This window comes from Poecilia mexicana, unplaced genomic scaffold (assembly GCF_051168715.1).
Source record: "Poecilia mexicana isolate PSO_F unplaced genomic scaffold, ASM5116871v1 scaffold_9, whole genome shotgun sequence".
Classification (NCBI taxonomy): Eukaryota; Metazoa; Chordata; class Actinopteri; order Cyprinodontiformes; family Poeciliidae; genus Poecilia; species Poecilia mexicana.
In genome coordinates this window covers 4,569,447-4,587,542 of record NW_028263378.1, presented here as the reverse complement: position 1 = coordinate 4,587,542, position 18,096 = coordinate 4,569,447, and the positions used below count along the sequence as shown (strand labels likewise).

At 36.0% G+C, this 18,096-nt stretch overlaps 1 protein-coding gene across 1 annotated transcript in view; it reads left to right on the top strand.

Annotated features, from left to right (window-relative positions):
• Positions 1 to 2,100: 2,100 nt before the first annotated feature.
• The window catches only part of fras1 (Fraser extracellular matrix complex subunit 1), a 265,712-nt gene continuing 249,716 nt past the window's right edge, over positions 2,101 to 18,096 (top strand). The window contains exons 1-2 of the mRNA XM_015012328.2: positions 2,101 to 2,918; positions 9,070 to 9,101. Of these exons, the coding sequence (XP_014867814.2) occupies positions 2,849 to 2,918; positions 9,070 to 9,101 (102 nt within the window). The 5' untranslated portion in view covers positions 2,101 to 2,848. The remainder of the gene's footprint in view (positions 2,919 to 9,069; positions 9,102 to 18,096) is intronic.

Here is an 18,096-nt window from a genome sequence, read left to right as displayed (position 1 = left end):
TTATGAGGAAAAAAACTGCAATATTTAATGCAATGTTGGAAATTTCACAGAGAAAAACCCGGGTTTCAAAACTCTGAAATTTGGAATAAAAAAATATGGAATCAATCTTAAAAAAAAACCAAAACTCTGCAGTTCCAATAGTCAAAAATTTACCAGAAAAAGAGTTAGATTTTTTTGTTAGTTTTCTGAGATTAAACTCAAAATTTAAAAGACCTTTCTGGCATTTTTTTAATTTTTCAAGCTCAGAGATGTTATTGTGATTTTTTTCCCCAGACAATCTAAAATTTATGAATTTTATTTATTTTTGCCGGAAATTTACTCTTCTTTTTTCCATCTACAATTTCCCTATTACACCACCGGAAACTCCTGAGAAAAAATTAAGATGTTTGGTTCTCTTTTTCTTTTGTTTTTAACCTCCTGTTGGTTTCTAAATCTCTTTGTACTTGTGGTGTACAATCTCACGCCATCCCTGACCTTTCCAAGTGAGTACAATCTCCGGAGACATCAGAACAAGTCCTGATTCCGAGCTGTGGGTTATAATTAGCCCGTGTGTGCAGACGGCAGCAGCATTAGCAGCAGAAAAAAGGTGAAACTGCTTCTGATCTGCGCTTTTGGCAGAGGACAAAAGGGCTGAGTGAGATCAGGTTTCTGCCATGTGACACTGAGGAATCTCAGACCTGCAGTCCTGATTAAACATTACACTCTGCAGGTAAGCTAGCAGTTGATGCACACACACACACACACACTAGCTTCACACATACAGACCTAATGAGGAAAAATTATGATTTACTGGAACTACATCAAGCGTTTATGGACGTAGATAAAATATACTGAAATTAGAGATATAATACCCTTCGTTTTGGTGTTTATGAAAAAATGTATTAGCTTTTCGAGCTGATGTGCAGTTTACGTCAGCTGCCGGCAAATTACGGCACTCCATGGCGGTCCGCAAAATGTATCGATTAACTAGATAGAAAAAATATTGGCATTCTGCAGTTTTATTTAACCACTTAAGCTGATTTTATTCGAAATGTAGCAAAGGATGCATCTGCAGATAAAAAAAATACTTCTAACATCAACATTTGAAAAGCTCAACCATCTGCTTCCTGTTTCATCACACCTGGTGTAAATTGACGCCTTATTTTTGGCTTCTCAATCTGCTAAAGAGATCGTGCAGTCATCTGAATCAGGTATGTTCTGCATCATACATGATAAGGAAATAATAACGTGAAGATCCATATTAATCCCACGTTGCATAGAAAAAGGCTAATTATGGATTAAAGAGTTTTATGATATAAAAACATCCAAAACCACCCAGTGAGGTTTCTGACATGCATTACTTATTAAAGTAATGATACTTTCTGAACCTTTAAGCATTTAAAAAGTTTCAAACAGAAATTTTAAAGGATTTTATCTGAATTTTATGTCATAGACAAAGGTTTATGAATGGATGGAAGGTGACATGTTTTTCAAAAATATTTAGGGTTTTTCCTCGTAATTTAAGTCAAATGCAGCTGCTTTATTTCTGTCCTCTGAGGTTTATTACACTGTAAAATCACAAAATCTTATCAAGTTGGTCTAGTTTGTCGTGCAAATATCATAGTGCGCTTGAAATAAAACAAAACTAACTTGTAACTTTTCAGCAACACATATGAGCTTGTGTTAAGTAAACGCTCCCTAATATTGATGAAAAATCAATATTGATTATTTCACTTATGACAATACATGTTTCCCATATTACAAGTGAAATAGTCTGCCAGTGGAAATAGTACTTTTTACTTTTATACTAATAAGGGAATGAAGTCAGAGAATAAAGTTTTAATATTAGTTTTGCCTTGTAATGTTGACTTTATGCTGGAAGCCAGGGGTGTCCAAAGTGGTTCCTGGGCGCCATTTGTGGCCCTTGAACGGATTTTATTTGTCTCCAAGTCAAGAATGGTAAAAATTTAACCAACAAAACAGAAAACAATAGATGACCCAAAAAGTTTTGGAAATTGTTTGTTTTTCTTTTAATAAGGCAACATGATACACAGATTTCATTTAAAAATGTTTACTGTTCAGCAGAAAATCACAGTAAATACATTTTTGCATTTAATGACATTTACTGTATAGTCTGCCAGAGGCTAAAAGTTTGGACTATAAATTTTATATTATTAATAAAATGAAAACGCGCAGAAAGACCCTGCAGGGAGGAGAAATGATTCATTATTTCTATAAACCTCAGATTTTGCAGCAGTAAATGAGATTACAGGACGAATCCCTCAGATGATCCAAATTCCTCTCTCGCTTGTGGTTTAATCCCAATCCCGCAGAAGCGGAGTCCCCATCATGTGAGATTATGATCGGTGGAGGAGGGAGGGCGGGATTGTGGAGGCAGCAGCGGACAGAGGTGGGACGTCCTCCCGGGGAGAGGAGGGAGAAGAAGTGGCTGCAAACTCCGACCGCCTCTCTCAGTCATGCGCCTCGGCTTTTAAAGGACTCCCGGCTACTGCTGGTTCTGGTTCTGCTGGGCAGCGGGGCTTTATTTCAAAAAGTGAAGAAGAGTTGGACCGAGCAGTGAGGAAGAGGAGGATACTTTTCCAGGTTACCGGATCTTGCTGCATTCCAACCCCGGAGCGCAGCGCTCAGGACTCGGACCCGGCGCGCTCCGTCTCTCCGGATTTCTTTCATTCTTATTTTTTGTTTTTTATATATATTCATACATTCGCTTCTTCTGGCTCTGTTGGATCTCTGCAGCGATGACGCACAAAGGGAATCGCTTTTATTTCTAACTAGAAACGCTTAAAGCACAGAGGGGGGTTTCTCCTCCGGAGTGGATCTGGATTTCTCGCCCGCTGCAGGTCCGACCATGAGCGCCGGATGGTGGGTGTTTGTTGGCGCTCTGGTGGGGGTCCTCACCGTCCCCAAAGCGGCACACGGTTGGTGTATTATTTTTGGTCTCTGTTTTTTTTTTAAATCCAGTTGTCCGGTTTGTTATGTAGGTCAGGAGGAGTTGTGGAGGGCAATCATGCGCTTCTGCAGCAGAGCTGAGGAGCCGGAATTTGATCTGATTGTGGGTGATTTTTCTCCACACTTCTCTCTGGTGGAGAGGGGAAAGTTGTGATCAGAATGATAACTTTACATTTTACACAGTCGTGGGCAGAGTACCCAAAAAATGTACTCAGGTAAGAGTAGAACTACTACAAAATGTTTTTACTTAAGTAAAAGTAAAAAGTATTTGGTAAAAAGTCTACTACTAATTGATCAAATGATCAATCATTTAATATTTAAAAATTACATCTTCAGATGGACCAAATTCTAAAGTTAAGCATACATTTTTGTATTTTAAGGATGAAAATAAGTAACAAGAAATAAAATCAGGCACAATATTTTCTTTCCAAATCAGTTTCTTTCAATAAAAAACTTATGAAACTTTACCAGAAGCTGCAGGTGTGAGTCTGTGTCTGGTGAATTTTTGGTTGAAACATGTTTGTTACTCATTCAGGGACGTTACCCACAGTGGGTAGAGAGTCCAGAAATGGATGATAGAGCACTGAGTCATTAACTTTTCAGCAATCCCTCCACCTGAACAGACATAAAGCAGCTATGGATGTTTTTAGATTGTTGATTTAGTAACCTGTCAGCAATCTCTCGACATGAACAAGTATTTGGAAAATATACATGTGCTTAGATTGTTGATTTAAACTTTTCAGCAATTCTTCTGCATGAACGAGCGTAGCTGTGGATGTTTTGAGACTATTTTGATTCAGTAGCTTTTCAGCAATCCTCCACTTGAATAAGCAAATGGCAACTGTGGGTGTGTGTAAATTTTTGATTTAGTCACTTTTCAGCCGCCGTTCCATGTTAACAACCCTGAAGCAACTGTGGATGGAGATTATGTCCCAGCAATCCCTCCACCTGAACAAGCATGTAGTAACTGTGCATTAGATTATTTTGATTTAATAATTTGTTCAGTAATCTCTCCACTTGAGAAAGAAGAAGCGGTGGACGTGTGTGGATAATGTTGTTTTAGTAACTTTTTAGCAATCCCTCCACATGAACAAGCATCAGGTAACAGTGGATGTAGATTATATTGACTGAATTATTCAGCAATCCCCTCACCTTAACAAGTATGTGGCAACCATGGATTTTTGTAGATCATGCTGATTTGGTAACTTTTCAGCAATCTCTGCACTCAATCAAGCCTGTGGCAACCGTGGATGTGCATAAGTTATGTTGATGTAGTAACTTTCCAGCAATCCCTCCACCTGAGCAAGCACAAGGCAACTGTGGATATGAATAGTTTGTTGATTTAGTAACGTTTCAGCAATCCCACTTCCTGAAAACATGAGGCAGCTGTGAATGTATTTTTCATTTAGTAACTTTTCCAGCAATCCCTCCTCTACAACATGCATATGGAAACTGTGGATGTGCGTAGATTATTGTGCTTTAGTAACTTTTCAGCAATCCCCCCACCTGAACAATAAAATGCCAGGAGAAACGCAGCTAGACAGATACATTTTTCAGAGTATCTCAGTCTTTATTAGAACCTGCGTGAGTGGTTGAAAGACAGGCTGTGTGTTTCTACAAAGACACTCAGTTAATGAGAAGACTTCGCGTCTCTTGATCCGCAAATCTGCAAAACTTCAAAGTCAGTTTGAGAATTCAAAGAGAGCCCCGACTAAATTAGGATCAACCACATGTTTTTATTGTTAACTGTTTACGCTTCACATTCATCAGTCTGTGGCAGAATCTGACCGGAGAAACAGCTTGTTGTGTGAGTTGTGCATTTTTATCCCTCTAAATAGCCAAACGCTTTGAAACTTATCCCTTGTTGCCTCTTAAATATTTATCAGGCTGCATCAAATCAGAAAAAAAAACCCCCCAGCCTGTGCTCAATTACAGTATCCGCTTCCCATGTCTCAGAGCTCGTCGTAGACAGAATCATAAGCAGAACCAGGAAGCAGTTCCCCACCAGAACTGTTCTTTTCCCCTCCCTGAACCTTTTTGAGTCCTGATGACCTCCAGGAAAGAAAAGATCAAAAAATTTATTTTTTACTCCCCAAATCATTAATCGCCTCATCTCAACGTGCGTCCAATCTGCCCAGCAGCTGCTGCTTCAGTAGCATTCAAACTTTGATGCTCCTCTGAAAATAAAACACATCAGCTATAAATGTTGGAGCGATATTGACGGCTGCAGGAGGTAACAAGAGGAGGGTGGGCAAAAGGTTGAAGTCAAGGATTGTGCTTTTATATTTATTTATTTTTTTAGCTCAGGTTCCTTTGTAGTCTCCAATACGGTGGTGAATTAGCGCCAATGTAGATAGAAAAAAAGGCGTACATTTCTGCCAAAAGTCTCAGAAATGTTAGATTCTGAGACTAATCTTAGACATTTTCTACAAAAAAACATGGAAATTTCAGAGGTTGAAAGGTTGAATATTTTCCAGAAAAAAAAATTATAATTTTTTAGAAAAATCCTGGGAAGTTTCTGAGTTTGAGAAATCAAAAAGTTGCTAGGAAAAATCTCAGAAAAGTCTTAGAAAAATCATGAAAATGTCCGACCTTGAAAAGTCTGACAAAAAAGAAATAAATAAATAAATATATATATATATATATATATATATATATATATATATATATATATATATAAATAAATAAAACACACTTATATATATATATATATAAACACTCAAAAGATTTTAATGAATCTCAGAACAAGATAATTTCTCAGTTTCAAAAGTCAAAAATTTGATAGAGGAAAAACTCAGAATTTTTTAGATTAATTTCAGAACATTTTAGAAAAATCTTGAGTTTCAAAAATCGAAAATATGCTAAAAAAAACAGCCTCAGAAATGTTGATTTCAGAAATTTTCAAGGAGAAAAACCTTTTTGAGATTCAACAGCCAAAAATTAGCTAAAAATTAATCTTAAACTTTGAGATCAATTTCAGAATTTTTTGAGAAAAAAAATGCAACATTCTGAATGTCAAAAGTCTAAAATGTTCACCTTTTGGAAATGTTTTGAGTTTCAAAAAACTATTGATGAGCATGTTTTGTGATCTTGTTAGTAAGTTAAAATTGCAAGATGTTTAATCTTGTAGTTGTCCATGTGGAAACTAATTTCAAACCTTATTTAGATGAAGAAGCAAGAGCTTTAATTGAAATTTTGCGAGAACAAAACCACTGCATTTTAATTGGGAGTAAATGTTTTACTCACTGTGCAGGAAAATATCTTATTTTCAGTCCAATAAAACCAGAAACAAAAACATTTCATTGCACTTTGACAGTTTGCATCAAAAGCTCCGATGGAAACAATCTTAATGAAACTCCAGATCAGATTACATGAAACGTTTTCTTGTCTCCTGAAGACGTCGGTGGGTTGGTTGGTTAATAAATGCCCTGCAGTAATTGGTTTAAAGTCTGATCTGTTGGAAGCAGTTTTCATTACTGGCAGAAGTGCAACGCGAACCTCCTCCGTGTATTCGGTCTGAACTGATTAAAGTGCCAGATTATATTTTGCTGAGTTCTCTTTCTGTCATGCAGACACATGACAAAGCAGCGACATAAACAGATTTGCTGTTGGGAATTTTTAATGAGGACAGTAACTGTAGGCTGGTTTTTTTTCAGAGCTTTATGATAAATGTTTACTTCTGGCTCTTCTTTCCCCTGAGATGTCTCACATTTTCTCAGTCGTGTGACGCTGAGCTCAGACCCCAAGCTGTGCCGAGGCATTGCTCCGTACGTCTGTCTGTCTGTGTTTTCTTAACGTTTGGCCCTTAAATTGAGCAGAGATTACCATCAACACCCACCCTGTCATCTCAGGTTAGGGACACAAGCTTTTGTTTCCCTTTGAGAGGCTTTAATGGTCACTGTTTGTGTTGGTCTGAATGTAAATTAGCTTAAATCCTTTAATTAGGGCTAAGAAATATCAAATGTTTAACCAAAGAGTGTCAGGAAGGTTTGTTTTAATGACAGTTAATAATTTTATGGGAGGATTTGCCCTTCAGCACTCGTTTTCTTCTGGGAAACTACTAAGGCTGAATCGATTAATCACAATTGATCATGATTAATCATGATTAATCGATTATTGAAATGAATGAAGAATACAGACTCAGAAAAAGGTCCTTTGCTGAAAATATAACTCACTTAGAGCAGTAATTAAGCCAAAACTGTTAAAAAATATATACATTTTGCATTTAAATTAAAAATACTACTTTTTCTGTAAATATGTTCTGTACCCTGAACTCCTCAGGTAGCAGTTTTAGCTTCACCTGGTTCAAATTCTATGAAAAAAGTCACTTATTATGCACCTTTTGCTATCCAATTATTATTTGTTATTCAAAGAAATAATCAACAGATAATTTTCTGCCATTTATTGATAAGTCCAGCAGAAAGGATGGAGCTTTTAACATTATGTAGCTGCAGATGCATCTTATCTATTAATGTATTTCTAATATTAAATGAAAAATCTCTAGAATGTGCCAATTTTTAAAATTTAATTTATCCATAAAACCATTTTAAAATACTCCCACTTCCATGATGATACTCTTTATGTTCATTGATCTTCAGAAAACAATGAATAGTGTCCATGTTTTCAGGTTAACTACAGCTAATTTTATGCCTTGGCTAACATTTGCAAAATGCCTGTTTGCCATAACTTGCTTGTTTTTGTGTTGCATTTTTACCATGAAGCTGGTAAACTCATTGAAGTTGGAAATCTACCAACACTGACCTTTAAAATGCAATATTCCTCCCAAACACATGAAAGATCTGATGGGTTATTATAGTATGTTGTTACAATATCTGTCACTCTGTTTTCTATGTTGTGACAGATATTGTCACAACATATCTGTTGCTACATACATGTAGCTCTTATTTAGTGATAAGAGCTCCATGTATGTAGCTCTTATCACTAAATGTAGGAGAATAAATAACGGGATTTAGTGAAACATCAACTTCTCTTATGTATTTAAAATATCAGAGCCACTTTTGATACACTCCTGATTTTAATACTTAATATGTAATGTGAAAAGTATAAAATTAAAAGTTTAACTGGGTCAGAACAGGATCTTCTTTTGCTTTGATGTCACAGTTTTGTATTTCCTCCTACTTTTAAGGATCAGCTGACCAACTTTTGAATAAGGAGAACATGAGCCAGTTTATTAAAAAATAAGGTAATTCTCTCAGTATGACTTTAAGTTTCAAGCATCCAGCATCCTGAGGTGAGAGAATCTTAACCAGTTTTGTATAATTCAACACAGCGTCAAATTCCCTCACCCATAGGGGTGTAACGCCGATCTTTTAACTCACGACTAATTACAAACGAGGTGAGACGTTTGCTGGATGATAAATTATATTATTTTTAGACCATTTTAAGGTAATATAATAGTAATAGCATGAAAATGGAAGAACACATTCTCAAAGATCAATTAATTTTGAATTCTAGTGAACATTTAACACTGGGACTGGAAAACATTTTAAATATCCAAAATAACTCAACAAAACAGAAACGCAAATACAATTAATCATTAAGGTTTTGTAAACAACATTGCCCTTCAAAATAAAGGCTAGTTGAGACCAAAGCACCAGACAGAAGACCTTTATCATCCAGTTTTTGGTAGAGAGTAAAAAGAAAACTGACAAAGCATGCTCATTTAAATTTATCATGTGGTTAATTAATTTATTGCCAGTCAAGTGAGGCTGCCTTCATTTCCACTTTTTCACAGTGGTTTGTTATCATTCCATGTCATTTTCAGGAATGTTACGTCTTAAAACAGAAACAAACTGTCTGACATTTTATGAAATCTCTTAAATCTGCTGTTCTCACTGTAATCCACGTTTAGTCCCTGGATAACCAGATTCCAGGATCTTTTTATCCATCTGCTGGTTTTCTTTGTGTTGCTGAGACGTATTGATCACTTTTTAAATCTGGACAGCTCTTAACAACCCACCAAGGGATCATAAAACCTGACCTTACACACTGAATAGGATCAATTACTTCCTCATGTTTTTAAAGCACCTGCAGTTATTTTGACCTCACTCAGACAAAGCCGGACTCTAACTCCGTTTCTTTCCTCTGTTTTCATCCCAGGAGCTTGTCTCTTCGAGGGATCGCTCTACGCGGTAGGTGCTTCAACACTTTCTTTTTGCTGTTTAATCCCTGGTTAAGACTTCCGCCTCATCTGGGTGCAAAGTTTGGTTCGTCTGCAAAGCCTGATGGAGGAAACGCTCATGCATTATTTACGGGGGACTTTGCCGGTTTAGTGAGACTGACAGATGAAGCTGTTAAGTGTCTCCATGCAAAGATGGGTGATAAAAGGAGTACATATCATATCAGTGGGGATTAGTGCACATCCTCTGTCAGAAACGAAGCAGAGGGGATGCGGCTCATCTATAATTCAAGCCGGATACTGAGTTTGTGGATGATAATGGTGATGATGCGGCTCTGCGTCAGGCTCCTGCTGCTCCGCTTGCAGAACTTTTTTAATTTTCTGCTTCTGCTGGGTGTTGGCAATAAGAGGTTTTTGCTTTTATTTTATGCTCTTTCAGCTGTGCTCGTATTCTGGCTTTAGATTTACTGTTGAAAGAAGTCATGTTTGCTTTGAGAAGCGTCTTTGTTCCCCTGCAGAAGAAGCTGATATATTCACTCAAATGCAATTCAAGTCAGTTTTTAAAATCTCAGACAAGCTAAGACCAGAAAGCTTAGTCATTTTTTCCCCGTATCAGATGATTTATTCAGGAAACTTAGGAGAGCCGACTCATGATTGGTCAAGTTCTGCAGATATTTTCTTGCTTTATTTCCCAGAATGACTCAGAACATTTGTCTGTTTTTCTCTGCTTTTTGCTTCAATGTTTAATTCTTTTCTCAGTGTTTTTAAATGTTTTAATTGTTGTTTCAAGCCTAATTCAACGTTTTAACCAGAAAATTGATTCGAGACTGGCGTATTTACCACATTAATTCAACATTTTAATCTTGAAATGGGATGTAGAAGAAAACACACACACCCCCCATTTAACATATTTATGTGACTTTTCATTAAGTTATCACTTAGAAATTGTTGAGTGGGAAATAAGAGCAGGTTGTCATTTCAGAGCGCGTTGTGTATGCAGAAAAATACAATAGAGGCACATAATGTGAACTTACATGTTGCTGAGAAATCACTTAAACCTTTTTCCATTATTTATCCAAATTATACAGAAAGGCTTAAGAATTATACTTTTCCCCAACAGACATGTTAAACACATTTGCATGTTAAATAATTACATATTTTTTTATAGCATTGGTCCTGGTGCTTGACACTTATTGCTTTTTTCATTTTAAACGGTAAATGTTGCTGTGGATTAAATCTGCCTGTAGAAAAATCTATAGAGGAAGTGAAATTAAAATATGCAACTACTACTTTAATGACTGCAGTTCTGAACTTTTTTGTTATTTCTGGGAATCTTTAAAGTAAAATGGTGTAATTTGGCCGTTATAGATTGAACAGAAAAAAGAAAGAAGGAGCAAGAACTTGGAAAATTTGAGTTCCAGAAAAAACATGTACATTATTTAGTTTAAAGAGTTACAGGCTGTTGCTAGGCAACCAAAGAATGAGTGAGTTGATTCCACCAACGTTTCTTAGCCGACAGTGAGCGGCTGAAGCATTTCCTCTGCCTACATCTCCCAGAATGCTGTGCGGTTCGGGATTGGAGTTCAGTGTTGAATACATTGTTCCCACAAGTCTGAACTGGGTAATTTTGCTAGTTCATCAGCAGTAAGTACTACAGTAAATATCACTGATTTATCTTAGTATTATACAAAGGTGAGTAGAGTACTCAAAAACTGAGATGGGGTAATTCTTGTAATTTACTTATATTGTTTATAAGTTAGATTGGAACAATGTGAAAGCTTGTTCTAAGCTAGTGGCTTGTTTATTGTTGTCATAGCAACTCCATAGCAACTGCTTGCCAAGATGGCTCTCAGTTACAACATTCATACTAGTGACTTCACATGAGAACTATGTATAGGTTGAATATTCACTCAGACGTATTATCTGTTGATATTGATTACTTGTCTGTTGTGATATATATTGTTATTGATTTATTGTCCGGTTCTGTTGGTGATCCTGATCTGAAAGTGGTCGATAATTGTTGAAATTCAGAGAAATCCAGCAACGGGGGCCTTCGATTCACTTCAGTTCAAATTCAGAAATACTTTATTGATCCAAAGGGGAAATTAAATGTTGTTGTAACTCTCATTAATTAGTTTTATTTGAGTTTACTGTAAATAGTGTTGGCAGAACATTTTGCAGCTTTGCTCATGTTTTAGCTCAACAATCTTGAATCAATCAATCAATCAAATTTTATTTGTATAGCACATTTTAGCGGCAAGGCATTTCAAGGTGCTTTACATAATTAAAAATAAGAAGAAGAAGAACAGCATGTGACGTTGAATAAACAGTAAGAAAGAGAAAGCATCTTTCTATCTCATCTTGAATTTTCTCAGAGCCTCCGAGAAGCGATGAGTTACTTTTCAGCAGAAGATTACGGTTGTACGAATGCTGTGAGGAAAATGGATCAAAAGTGGGCAGTAAAGACATTTAACATCAGGGTGCACTTTTGAGCTTGAAGAGATTTTTTTTGTCTCCTTTTTTATAAGTCAAATTTGACAGGAAAGGAATGCAACCTGGTTCCTTGTGCTTCAGAAAACTACCACCTGTGTCAGGCAACAACTGGTAATCTCACTTAAAACACCCTAAACATGGTTCTGGGTGCTGCGGTTGTTGTTCCCAGGCTGAATAATGAGGAACTCCAGCTTGTTCTCCTGCAGTTTTCAGGATAATTACAGTAAAGCTAGAAAAAAACATACCTGCAATCATGTAAAGGCACAAGAACACATCCTGCTTCCCTTTCCCCTGGCTTTTCAAGGGGGATAATTTCAGAAAGTGTAAAAGGTAGTAGTTGTTTGGGCATTGAGGAAGGGAAAGGAGGAAGGGAAAGGAGGAGGAGGGGACTTGGTGGCGAAAAAGGCAGGAAAACAGGTGGGATGTCGAAGCATGTTTAAACACCGTTTGCAGAAAAAAAGACCCTTTACTTCAGGAGTTCAAAGTGAAAAACGCCACACCTGGGCTGGTGGGAAGATGGAAACAAACGGGAAAAGAAAACATTCAGATAAAAGTCCATGTTGGAGCCTGCAGGCCTCCCTGCTTCTTAATTGTTTTTTATCAAACCCTGAATTCCTTATTTAATTAATGTTCTGGGATTAAGCTTGATTGATTGATGGTGATAAAATACTTTTTATATCAGAGTATAAACAAAAATTGCTCTGATCTCTCTCCAGTTCTGCTCATGGCATTGCAAGGATAAAAACAACATTTAATCAGTTTAGCCAGTAGGGAAAATCATAAGTGCACCATTTATTTTCCACTGTAACAATAATTTTCCAGTTTTTAAGTTTTTATCTGTTAAAAGGAAAGAAAATCAATTTATAAAGGTTTAATTTTTGTTTCCATTTCTTTTTTCGCTGACATTATCTATTGTCTGGTTTGGATAACAATAATAGCCTTCAACAGTAGGTTGCTAGCGTTAGCTGCTAACAATAATGGCCACTAACAGTGGCCACAAAAAAAAAACAGTTGATAGAGGATGCTAATATTGGGCGGCAAATATTATTAATAACCAAGTATGTTTAGAGTACCACAAATTGTACTCAATATGTTTTTATCCTTGTAGAAAAGATGAATTGTGTCTGGAAACATGTTGGGTTGTAAATAAGATGGACAGTTACTTTATGGAGACTTTATGTTTCTTGATAGTGTTTTAAAATATATAACTGGTATGCTTTAAGTTGTATGGCAAGTTGTTTTTTAAGGCAGTTGAATCATGATATACAACTTTGTTTTTAACATTCCTACTGGCACTTAATTGGTTCTCCATATTGGTAACATTGATCACCATTGTTAGCTGTACTTTGAGAGGCCACTGTTTGATTTTATATGAATATGTAAATACCTTGAGAAGGATTTATCACCTGGTTCTCAAGTCAAGGCAGAAAACACGTGTTGCTTTCAGATTTACCACTTTGGCCCTGAGAGACATGAGATAATTTCACTTATTTCCATGAGACCAAACAAGTCAGAAACATGCTGCTTCTGTAGAAACATGTTTGATTGACAAGAAGCAATATGGACTCACAGATGGCCGTGAATATGCAGAAACGACTCTCTGCTTTGCAGTAGAGTTGAAGTTGTTTGACAGCAGCCATATGGGGAAACTGCTTAAGGAGCAGCTCCGGCTCTGCACAGGCTACTGAAATGTGTCTGATCAAAATCTTATATCTTTGGGGTGATTAAAAAAAAAGCTGCGTCTGCGTCAACCTGCAGCTGGTCTGCAGAAGATGTGCCCTGATTCCAAAATGAGTCAGAAGCAACTAAAATCAGGCGTTGCGGTCCGTGCTGCGCATGCATGATGAAGGCACCACACACAACACAACTCAATGGGGTTCTTGATGAAACTGAATGTAAGATTATTTCTAGGCTTTGATTGTCTTCTTGGTGTGTTTGGAGACTTTCTCGATGTTTCTGGGTAGCTGTAATCACTTAAACTTTAACGACAAACCACGGCCGGCTCGCTTTGTTCACTTCGGAGGAGTTTCAGGAACCAATAGATGGTATTTGGTTGTTACACAGAGACAGCATCTTGATGAATTTTTTATTACACTATTTTATTTACATCTTCTCTGCATTAAAAATGAGTTGGCTCTATTATAAAGAAGCGGCAGCTCATCAGTGAGGACTGCCAGTCATTAAGCTGCCAACAAGGAGAAGAGTTATTCTTCTGTGACCTGTTCTTATTGCAGCAGATGTATGGCAGGTAAAATCTACGGTTAAAGCTGCAGTCTGTAACTTTTATAAAAAAGTTATTTCCTTATTTGTTAAAACTGTAATCATGTCGTGACAGTTTTTTTTATGAGACAGATAATCTGAAAAGATCGATCTCCTCCACTTCCTCCCTGAGTTATTCACCGCTCCCAACCAAAAACAACCAATAAGAGCCAGGAGGCGGATGTTAGCGCTGTCAATCAATGTTGCTAATTGAGCTAATGGCAAAGACGCAACTTAAACTTTTATCCACCAGGATTGGTGGCTAAGCTAACTAGCCTTAGCATTCCAGGTAGGCTAAGTTGCAGTGAACCCTCTGTAGTTTAGCTAGGAGCAGAGTGAGAGGGTGAACAGCGCTAAGACCCTCCTCCTGCCTCTAATTGGTTGTTTTTGTAAACATTTGCACATTTACAAAGAGCTAGGATTAAAAGATGAGGTTGAACTTGAACCTCTTTGTATTGATTTTTGTGACTGGTAAAGTCAAAGTTCAGGTATTAACTCAGTGAAGATCAATGTTTCATAATGCTTGAGTGGAAATAAATGTGTTGCAAAGTTTTTACTAGATTTAATGTTTGGTGAAAGCAGCTGAAAGCAGTAACATTGCCTTCCTTTAGTACATTCAAATTTAATTAAAACTGTGCAACTTGAACAAAGGTTTTTCATATCTTAAATGAAATTCAGTTTTGGCTTTCCTACTGAGCTGAATATTTTTTATGCATTTCTTGAGGCTGCATACTCCAGTTAATGATTAATGTTTTACTACATTAGTTGCTGATTATTTCAATAATTGATTAATCATGATTAATCCGATTAATAGTTTCAGCAGGTTGAACTGACACCATTCTAGTACAATACTTTGGCTTACAGTCTGTGAAAACTTCTTAGATCAATTTGTAATTTATTAGATTTAATTTTAAGCAAGTGATATTCAGTCATTATTCAGAATGAGTCTCTAACTTTCTGAGACTCTATAAATTGCTGTTAAGTTTATTTTTTTTCATCAGTTTTAATGCTCAGCATGTGTTTTTCACAGATTGAGTCATAACAGCTTTATGCTTTCTAAACTTTCATTTTAGATTTCAATCTTTACACTTGCTGTTTGAAGGTGTTTTTTGGACTAAATTTAAACCAAATCCACCTTCATAATGATGACTACATGTCATGTGGAGTCGGTGACTGAATAATATGAAATGGCTTTAGTAATTGTAGATGAACAGCATGATTTTCAGAGTGCAGTTATTGATTACTGCAGTCATTTAGTTCCTTTTACTTCATAAATACAGCTGCTTGTGTCTCCTTTATCGCCTTATTGTACCCTGGTGGGCCTTCTTCTTCTTCACTCAATCAAATTTTGTTCTGTTGAACCCATTTCATATCATTATAGCAGCTTCTGGAGCCTAAAATGTTGACCAGGTCCACTCTGTGTGCTGACCTACACACAGACATGCTGGAAATAATCAATATACACTTTGCAAAATCAAAAAACTGCTAGGTGACGATGACTACCAGCAGTTTTACCTGTCAAGTTGTTAACATAACCTGATAAATCTTAACATGATATATAAAAGAAAAAAAGGCAGCAGTGCTTTGTTACTAATTGCCAACACTATGACAACTAGGATAGCAAGATAAGGAAAAAATTGGACAGCTATGCTAGCTTTACGTTGACAACTTTAGCACGTAGATGTGCTAAAGTTTTTATTAAGAAGAAAAAGACGACTCATTCGCAGACCATCAGTAGACAAGATGTTTAACCACCGCTATGTTACTTATTAGTAATCTTAAAATAAACATCAAGCTTGAAAACATTAAACTGAATGTTTTGATGTTTGTGTGCGGAAATATTTGAGTTGCTACGGCAACGGGTCTGCATGTAGCTTAGAAAGAGCGAGAAAAAATAAGAATAAAAGTGGTTTTAAATTGTTCTTCGACGGGTTTTCTGTGTTATTTTACCCTTTCTTGTGGGGCGCTGCGCCAAATTAATAATACCTACATCTCCAGGTTTCATTTTATTAACGGGATTGTTGTACCGCGGCAGCAAGTAAAACAAAAAAAAAAAACGTCTTTTTGTCCTTCAGGCGGAGTTGTGCGCATGTGCAAAATTTCCGGATGTAAACAAACCGTCTACAAACAACAAGCAACGTGTCTAAACTTGAGAACGACGTGAGTTCTCTTTGTGGACTTTTTAAGCTGGATTTGAAGTCTTGAACGGAACCCTGGAAGCTGAACGCTTATTATTTCCGGTTAGTTTAACAGATGGCCGGTTCGTGTTCATAAGTGAGCGTTAACTGGTGTGAAGTCTGAGCTGCATTAACATGCGCTGAGAGGTGAAATTTAGAGGACCACTGATGCAGAACAACAGGTAAACACTCCCTGTGTTTCACTCCTCTTTCAGGGAGTCGGTTATTACTCTTCATGCTTTAAATTACCCTTGTGGACAAATAAAGGGACTTGAATTAAAGTTAGTTTTAGATTAGAGTAGCATAGAAATATCCTTTATTGTCCCCCAGTGAGGAAATTCAGGTGAAAGTTTTTGATTTGTAGCTTAAAATGATGTGATACTAAAAAACTAGTTACTTTTATAGTGATATTTTGTCAAGTTCTGCTTTCCAAGTATAATTTTATTGTTATATCTCCTAAGGGGGCAAAATGACAAGCACCTCCAGGCTACACCAGCAGCTGCTGCTGCTACATTCAGTAAACAAACAGGTTAAAGTGAGGAAAATGTTGAATACTTAGACATAAACATGGATCAGAAACACGGGATGTGCAGGATTTGCTAAGTAGAGATTTCTGTACCTTTCTGTAAGTCAACCAATCTGTGCAAACACCGGAAACCTAAACATGAACTTAATCTATGAGCAAATAATTCAGAAAGCGACAAATCTATGCAGCAGATTTAGCCAAAACAGAACTGTCAAACTAAAATAAACTCTGAGCAAATTTGTAGTCAAAATAACTTGGCCTTGCAACAAAACTTTGTGTTATTTATTATTTAGAAGTCATTTATTTATTTATTTATTTTTTCAGCTTGTTGGTGTTTTATAATTTATTTTGTGACTTATTTGGGAACAAGTTTGGTGTTTCTTCACAAATTATTTAAGTAAATTATATTGTAATGGCCTACACTTAAGTAAATAGTTGGTCATATTTTTCACTGCAAGATTAAATAAGAATATATTCTTATTTAATAAGAATATATTAAATAAGAATATATTTAATATATATATTAAATATATATATTTAATATATATATATTAAATATATATTTAATTGTTTTGCATCTATTTGCAAAACAACAATCTTTGTTGTTTTGCAAATAACAAAGATTGTTATTTGCAATCTTTGTTGCAATCTTTGCAAATAGATGCATTTTTCCATGACGTTTAATCATTTAAAATCATTTGGATGTTGGCATTGATCAGTAATAATCATAATTATGTTTTTTTTCATAGTCAAGCAACCCTTTTTGCATATAAATCAGATTTAAAAAGGTTTTAAGTATAATTTTTTTTTACAATTATACATTTTTAGTTGGCTTTTTTTTAAAAAAAACAAAAAAAAAACGCTTGGTCCAGTTTTTAAATCTATATATTAGTCTGATAAAACACGTCATCATCAGCAAAGAATTAACTTTTGAAATATTTTCAAATAATAATAAATCAAAATTTAGCCACCAATGTTTTTAGTTGTTAACAAATGGAAAAAGGAAGGATTAAATGTTTTCAGTACCAAAACCACTTTAAATATATTACTTGTAATTTCAGTCATGCACATCTTTCTGGGGGTAATTTCTGTACAAATCTATGCATTAGTAAGATAAAATAATAATTACAAGCTCTTAAATATTAACTAATGGTTAAATCAGATTAACCAGATAAAATATGTTGTCATCATCATCAAATAATCTGAATATAAGTCATGACCCACATTTTGGTATTATAAGAAAGAGGCCCTAAAACAGTCCAATAGGCAGAACTGACCAGACTAAGATCTCATTATTTAAGAATTATTTTGTGCAAAACATGTAATGAACGTGTTTTGCATTGCCAATAGACCTATTCTAACATGTTCAAGGAAGCATAATAGGCCACTTTTAAAAGGAAATCAGCCATAAAACTCTGCAAAGGGAAAATCCAACGTTCTCCATGCAGCCAATATCGAGTAAATGGAGTCAAAGTTTGGGCAGTTGTGACTAAAAATATCAGAGGGACTTTGTCACAGATGTGCATCTGAAAATATTGCAACATCCATCAGGT